This window comes from Arachis ipaensis, chromosome B7 (assembly GCF_059453495.1).
Source record: "Arachis ipaensis isolate K30076 ecotype BB chromosome B7, ASM5945349v1, whole genome shotgun sequence".
Classification (NCBI taxonomy): domain Eukaryota; kingdom Viridiplantae; phylum Streptophyta; class Magnoliopsida; order Fabales; family Fabaceae; genus Arachis; species Arachis ipaensis.
In genome coordinates, this window is record NC_142442.1 from 10,677,577 (window position 1) to 10,686,387 (window position 8,811).

At 28.5% G+C, this 8,811-nt stretch overlaps 1 protein-coding gene across 1 annotated transcript; it reads right to left on the minus strand.

Annotated features, from left to right (window-relative positions):
• Nucleotides 1–1,105: 1,105 nt before the first annotated feature.
• Nucleotides 1,106–2,521, minus strand: LOC107606633 (protein FAR1-RELATED SEQUENCE 5-like). The gene has a single exon (XM_016308673.3). The coding sequence runs from the start codon at nt 2,519–2,521 to the stop codon at nt 1,106–1,108; it is 1,416 nt and encodes a 471-aa protein (XP_016164159.1).
• Between the last annotated feature and the right edge of the window lie 6,290 nt (nt 2,522–8,811).

Below are 8,811 nucleotides of genomic sequence, written 5' to 3' on the forward strand. Positions count from 1 at the left end.
TAGACAGAAAATTATTATTAATAAATTTTAATTATTAAATTATTATTATATTAGATAAATTAAATTTTACATTAAATTCTGGTAAAAAATTAGATGATGACATGATAGGTTAATGTTACGTGTTATAAGATAATTGGTTGATGTGTCATGTCAGGAATACATGACATAGCACGTGTACTACTTGTTATTTGACACGTTATAAATTTATTTAGAGTCAAAATAGTTGTTTTGGTGTATAGTCAAAATAGTTGTTGAAATAACAGAATAAGTTATTTTCATACCTAAAATTTAAAAAATTAATCAAATTAGTTCCATATAAATCTCTCTTATTTTTGTCTTCATAATATTAATTCTTAATAATTTTAATACTAATTTTAGGCTTAATTACTTTGTTGGTCCTTATAGTTTTACCAAATTTTTAATTAGGTCTATGTACCTTTTTTCTTTTTAATTAAGTTTCTAAACTACCTTTAATTTTGTAATTAGGTTATTTTTCATATAAAAAATGTTAAAATTAACAGAATATTTCTTCCATAATACATGTGGCAAAGACCTAGTTGGGTTTTTAATTATGAATACTTTCAGATTACGAAGAAATATTCAGATAATTCAAACATTTTTTACACTAAAAATGAGCTAATTATAAAATTAAAAGCACTATAAGAACCCAATTGAAAGAAAAAAATTATAGAGACTTAATTAAAAAAATTTAATAAAACATAGGGATCAACAGAGTAATTGAACCTTAATTTTAATATCAATTTTTAGATCTTAATAAATAAAACTCCCTTTACATAAAAGAGGTAAATATCAAATCGGTATCCGGAAGATTCCGACGTTGACAAAATGGTACCTGACTTTTGTTATTGTCAAAATGGCCCCTAAAAATTTTTAAAATTTGACAAGCGTGTCTTCGAGCTCGACGGAGCAAATTTCCGACAAGCACAATGCTGACATAGTCACTACGTTTTGATGACATGGCAAAAATCCCCTCCAATCCTAATCCTTCTCCTGCAACGCACTTCCCCTTCCCCCTCCCCAACGCACTCCCCCCGTCCCCTTCCTGAATGCACTCTCCCCCCTCTCCAACCCTAATCCCCCTTCCCTAATCCCAAATCCTCCCTTCAAGATTAGTCACCAAGTCCAACAGACAATGACAAGAGTTAATGAAAGTTTTCACATAATTGTTGATGCCCTCACATCGTGAGGTAGTCCTAAACTCAGCACAAAATTTGTCCATCAAGTAAGAGCTAGCCCAGTTTTTCTTCCTAGCATATTGAATGTTAACCCATTCATTATTTTGCAGACCAAAAGTATCTACCATCTTAGCCCAACGGAGCTCGAACTCATCGGGATGCCACTTGCCATACATGCACTTTTTAAATTCTGCACAAAATGTTGGATCTTTGATGTTAGACGTTGCATTTTTTTGAAGGTGCCAACCGCATAATCTATGGGTTGCATTAGGGAATGCATTTGCAATACCCTCTTTCATGCCTTCATCTCCATCCGTTACCACAACAGTAGGAGATTTACCCAGCATAACATCCAGAAAGTTCTTCAACAACCATGTGTAAGTCGGTCCTGATTCATCCTCTAACACAGCGAAACCAAAAATGCAAGTTTGCCTATGGTGATTACTACCAGAAAATATCACCAGTGGCTTTTTATACTTGTTCTTTCGGTACGTGGTATCAAATGCTAGGACGTCGCCAAACAACTGGTAATCAGCCTTGGACATTCCATCTGCCCAAAATAAGTTGCCCAATCTATCTTCAGGGGTAGAACTATAGCGTGCCATCGCCATCGGGTCTAGATCAGCCTTGCCACTCAAGTATCCTATGGTAGCATTTGAATCGCCACCAATAATCCTTGCCCGTCTACTTCTTTCTATATAATTATCCAAATCTTTCTTTGAAAAGCCAACTCTATGATACCCACCTGCTTGTCCAACTAGATATCCCATAATTTGAGAAGTAGGGAGTCCATGCATGATCATTGTGTCAGTCTGAGCTTTGTTTGCATCGGTCAAACGACGATGATTTGGAATTAGGTGGACAAGGCATTGTGGTATTAACTCATGATTATGCTCCTCGACTAGTTTCCTAACCCTCCAAACTGAAGAACTTTCATCAAGGTAAATGGACAGCTTTGCCTCACAACCAGTTCGAGTCTCTGCCTTGTGCTCCCTCTTCCTATTCGAATTGTTGTAGTATTTCTCCTCTCTGTATCCTGCCTTGTTGCAAAAGAACCGTCGCCTTGTATAATTCCCATCTTTGCCACGAGCAGCATCTCCCTTACGGACTCCAAACCCAACACTTTTAGCATAACTAACATAGCACTCATATGCTGCATCAGCTGTCATCCATGAGTGGTTCCTTATGTCCTCTATTGTTAGAACACCACAATATCTACTGCTTCCACAACATGCACATGTGCAACTCACATTCTCCAGTGTCTCATTCATGTTTTGGCCTCCCTCGTCACTTTCAAAGTAAGTTGCTTCTCCTTCGATATCCATCTCCTAATGCAAACCAAACTGTTAAATGTAAAATCAAATCATAACCAAAAACATAATCATAATCCTATTTCAAATTTAACTTATTGCTGTGATAAAATTAGCATTAAAAAATTATTGTCAAATTCTACACTACAATGACACACACAAGGATCCAATAAATATATTTTTATAGTAATTCAGTTTTCAAACATGAAAATAGAAATTTTTAAACAACCACATAGGGAGGGACTCTTAAAACTAAACTAAAACTCTTGGTTTCTCTTATATCATCAACATAAAATTTAAGTTTCATCTATTACTCATTAAGACAACTACCTCAAAAATTTCGTCGTTTAAGAAATATTATTTTCACAAATAATTCTTTAAATATGATTATTTTGGATATATTTTTTAACAAAATTATTACTGATTATTTAAAGGACTAGCTTTTAGAAAATTATTAACAAAGGCACACACATAATCGGATAGGGGTTAAATAATAAAATTTATTAAAAAATACCCTACCACAAATTTCGAAAATAAATATTTGGTTTAATGTATAAATAAAACAATGCATTTAGTATTTTCCACTACCAATGTATATCCTATATCTATTCTTATTTTGAGCTTGAAATAAATTAGAGTTATGGGCAAAAACTTACCAAGAGCTGCTGAAACGATATCACTCTTCGATCTCCAGATACCTACAATTGCTCACAACTCTTTAGGAAACTTGAACTTTTTTTACTATATCAACCTTGTATATAATAACCACAATGTACTTTGTCTTCGTCATCTTCGGACAAGTACTTGGAACTGCCACACCAGCAAGGTGGTATGAATGGTCACTCCCTATGTAGACACAAGAAACTATTTTCTCTAGCTTACACTGGAAGATTGAGTTTTATCGATGGGTAATAAGGTTTTATTTTTTATTTTACTTTTATTTAAAATTTTAATTTAAATAAAAGATATCAAAATACAAACTCGATTTACTCAGTTCGGAATGAACCATTGGGTTCATCTACTTGGTTTATTAGAACTAAGTTAATTATCATGTTATTCTAAGTACATTCATTATTTTTAATGGGTCCCACAATATTGATGTGATCCTTACACACGGCAGTATTACATAGATTTAAAGTACTATCTTTGCCTGAAGACAAAACACCCATCATCATGTGAGTAGCCGCCAAAATTAAATCTATAGATGCATGAAATTGAAGTTGTTAGGGAGAAACGAAGGTGAAGAATATTTAGTTGAAGTAAACAACTAATAAATCTTCTTTTTCAATAATCTCTTATTTTCGCTTCAACCAAATGACAAATTCAGCTTATAAATCACACAAATCAATCTAAAAATGTTGAGTCTAAAAGGCACAAAATTTTATTTATGCATTCAATATCGTTAACATTTTACTGTTACTCTTCACTTTTTTTAGATCATTAAATTACCCTAGTCTTTACTCTTTAAGATACTTCTCAACAAAATTCATATATTTTTAAGAATTAGTTAACAAATGTCCTAAAAAACCATTTTTAAATTTTAAAATAATTACTATATTATTTAGTAAAATTTAAAATATTAAATTTTTAGATATATAATGAACAATAATTTAATAAACTCATTTAAATAAAAAAATTTACTATAAAAAAAATTTACAATTTAAAAATGTAAAACTTTAAAATATAAATGACAAAATAATTTTATAATAATTTAATTATTTTTATTATTTTATGTAAAGAGAATTTTTTTTATTAAGATCTAAAAATAATATTAAAATTAGTACTATAAAAAAATATTTTAAATTTAATATTATGAAAAAATAAAAAAAATTATATAAGGACTAATTTGATTAATTTTTAAGATTTTAAGTATGAAAATGACTTACGTTTGGACTTTCAGGGACTATTTTTATTATAAATATCTTTTTTACATATCAAGTGACACGTGACGTGCTAACTAAGTGTCACTGACCTGATACGTCAACCAATCATCTGGTGACACGTGACACTTAACGTGACACGTCATTATCTAACTAACGAAAGGACTAATTTAGCTTACGTTTTATTTTTCAATGACTAATATAACTAAAAAAATTATTTGAAAACTAATTTAAAAAATTAGTAATCTTTTGTAGACGAATTTGGCTATTAACCTTATAACCTAAAGAGAGAGGGTATTGTCACATCTTTTGTGACTTACACCATACCTTTTGTAAGCTTTTTTTTTTTTATTTTAAAATTATTAAAATATCCTTACAATATGAAATAAATAAAAGTTGTCTACTGCCACACCCACCTTAAAAAAACTGTACTAATTAATGCTAATTATTACATTTTTCCTATTGTTACAACTAATTCTAATTTAATTAATTTAAGTTGAAATTAGTATATAAAACCAATACTTTTACCCGTAATAATATTACGATAATATAAATTTTTTAAAATTACAATTCACTTTATTCTGACAGCATAGATTATACATGTTACAAAAAATTTATAAAATTAAATTACTTTTACAACAAAAATCGTAAGTTGACAAAAGTCTCTGTCTAAAAAGATCAAAGTATCTGTAGATAAAAAATTAAATAATAAGATTTTTAGTTAATATTTTTATATGAAAAAGTCTAATTTTTTATTAATAATTAATTTTAATATTTATTATCTAAAATTTAAAATAATTTAACGTGTATAATTTTATATTTATTTAGGTGTTAAATTTGTTGCACAAATAGAAATAATTAATTTTTATATTTGTTATTTAAAAATAATATTTTTCTCTCTATGTATATACAAATATAATTAGATATTAGTATAAAAAAATTATACTGATAGTTATAAAATTAACTCAAAATTAATTTTTTTAAAACAATTGAATCTTGATTATAATATTTAATTATAACATTAGTATTCCCTCCAAATTATATGTAATAAATATTTGAAAGAAGAAAAATAAAAATATAGATTAAAAAGATAAGCGGTGAAAATTTAAAATTAAATAAAAAATTAAAAAACTATAATAATAATAATAATAATAATAATAATAATAATAATAATAATAATAATATTATTATTATTATTATTATTATTATTATTATTATTATTTATTTGAATTATATTATTTGTTAATTTTGTTTTCTGTAGAACAGAAAGATAGAAAAAATAGAGAATGAGAAAAAAGAAAGAGAAAGATAAAGAAAAAAAAATGAGAGTGAGAGTGAGAATTTATTAATTTTGGAAGAAAAAATTTTATTTTAATTGTACAACAATATCGGATGACATATTTTGATTTGTCAAATTACTAATATAAAATATAAATTATATATAGAGTAAAAATAGTAGAGAAAAATAGAAAAATAGAGAGAGACAGGTAGGTGAGAGAATTTAGGAATGGAGTTTATTAATTTAAAAAAAATATTTTCTTTCAATTTTAATAAGAGAATATCATGTGACACATTTGATTATTAAATTAGATAGTAATATATGATACATAATATATATATATTTCAATTTTAATTTTAATTTTAATTTTAATGCAATTAAAGAATGTCATGTTGCACATTTTGATTATCAAATTAGTAATTAGTCATTGATATTGATAATGATGTATAAAATAGATAGAGTGGTTCAAGGAATGAGAGAAATAGAGAAAAGAAGAGGGAGGAGGGGAGAACTCTTTAATTTTGGAGAAAATGTTTGATTTCAATTGCAATGAGGGAGTGAGATGTGTCATATTTTGGTTGTAAAATTAGTAAGGAGGAGAGAAGAATTATTTAATTTTAGGGGAAAAGATTTAATTTCAATTATAATGAGAGAATAACATGTAATACATTTTGTTTGTAAAATTAGTAAAGAGAAGAGAAAAATTCTTTAATTTTAGAAAAAAAAAATTTGATTCTAATTATAATGAAAAAGTGACATGTAACATATTTTAATTGTAAAATTAGAGATATATAATAGATAATAAATTATCTTTTTATTTTTAACATTAAAAAATTTTAATATTTTATCCAATTTATTTTCTCATTACAAAAGTCATACGCGCGCGCATATATATATATATATATATATATTATTGATATTAGCTTATCGAAAAATTTATATTCTAATATAACTCACATAAATTTAAATAAGAAGCATGTACATGTTAATTTATTATAAATAATAAAAATATTGCCTTCGAATAAAATTAATTTCTCAACTTCGTATGAATTTCCATAAAAGTGATAAAAAGTGATAAACTTGGAGTAAACATTACGTTTGGACCAGATTTAACTAGTTATTTATCTCATTTTTTTTTAATTGATTTAGTCTTTTACATTTAACACCATATGCATAAAGGTGAAATACTAACAAGTAATCGGTGCTATGATAGTGTTTTTTTTGGTTTAATTACTCTATTAGTCTCTATAATTTTGCAAAATTTTTAATTAGGTCCTATACTATTTTTTTTTTAATTGAGTCTCTATACGTTAATTTTTTTTCAATTAAGTCCCTGCCGTGAGGATAACGTTTAAGATAACAGAATATTCTGTTTAAAAAACGAATATTCTTCTATTTGAGTTAGATATTCTAATCGTACATATCTCTATCTTTTCAAAATACCCAAAAACTCCTTGACATTTTGTCACAAAGGAAAACAAAACTCTAGCCAGCCCCTAATTTTCTCTCTGAAAATCGTGTATAGTGTGCTTCTCCTTCGGGGTCTGTCGTCTTCATCCATAGGCTTTGGCATCTTTATCCATAGCCGTCGGTCTGTCATCTTCATCCAAAGCCTCTGTCGGTCTCTGAAGATCTGCACTGACTGATCCGTCGAAGCCCTGTCCGCAACTCGGCGGGCCTCACCTCATGTTGCCGCGCCTCGCCTCGCTTTGCTGCCTGTACACTTGATCTGCCAGAACAGGTGAGTTAGTTTCTGGTTGTACCATATATTAAGGTTGTACGCTTTATGCCTTCAATCATGAACCATATATTCTTTACCACAAACACACACACAGCAACAATTTTGTTTTACTATTAGAGAGAAATGAATTACAAACTGTGATATTCAATGGATAATTTTGGAGTTTGCCATAGGTAAGCTTTATTACTATTCTCAAATGCAGATCAATACACAAAAAATTGATTACAGTTGTCCAATTCTAAAAATTAGCAACTCCTTTAGTTTATTCTAAAATTGGCAACTCCTTTAATTTATTTGTTCACTACAGTTGTCCAATTCTAAAAATATATGAATATATGTGATGAATTGACATATGAATTAGTTTTATTAATTATGAATTTTGTTTATTGTTGATTGTTGTTAGTGTGATGATGCTGGTTTGTTAGGATTCTGTTTTTTTTTTTTTTTATGTAGTTGTCGTTCTTGTTGAAGCTTTTGAGGTTGATGTTTCCAACTGGTCTCCCTTTTGAGGTTGTCGTTCTTTACTTATGTTGGATTTGATGTAGTTGCCAATTCTGCCAAAGAATCTAAGAGACCGCAGGTATTTCATCTTGTGACTTGAAAATTTCTTCAGTGAGTTGTGAATTTGCTAGATATCATATATTTTACTGAATGTAGAGGCATTAGATAGAATGTATTTGATTTTGTTTTAAGTAGTTACTGCCACTGTTGCTTTAATACTTTATTACTACTATGACTAATACGAATAATTATTGATATCATCATTGCCAATAAGAACAAGTCATTTTGTAAATGTGCTTGTACTGCTGTATATCTGTGTAACAAAGCTACTATCATAGAATAATATATGGATTTGCTGTAACTAATTGAAAGTCTTGTATTCGATTCAAAGTTTTTCTCCTCTTTTATTCTCATAAATCAATTCACCAAACTTAGCTAGAGATGGTCTTGGAGCTGCATTCTCTGTCTTTTATATTGAGCTAAAGAAGTATGAGAAAGTGCTAAGGAAGTGCTTTTTTAAGGAGAAAGGACCTATAACCAATATAGACCCGATTGGCAATTTACCTGTTATTGTTGTCAAGGTATCTTTCAATTTGTTTCCGTCCAAAACTAAGTGTTTTCTAGGTTGTGTTTGATAAATGTATAGAAATAGACTATAGAAATAAGACATACAGAAATGTGTTGAGATAAGAGAAAAAAGTTGTGTTAAATACAATTTTTTATTTTCTTTTTAAGTTTTGGTAAAAAGACACATATTCTTGGATGAAAGTAATAGTACTTATGGATAGTCTCTTGATTTTGGGTCACCCTTTAACTATATATGTAACGTATTTCAGGAATCCCTGAAGAAGATTGCTCCCACTTGAATGAATGTTTCCCTGGCAATGAAGAAGGATCGTGAAAT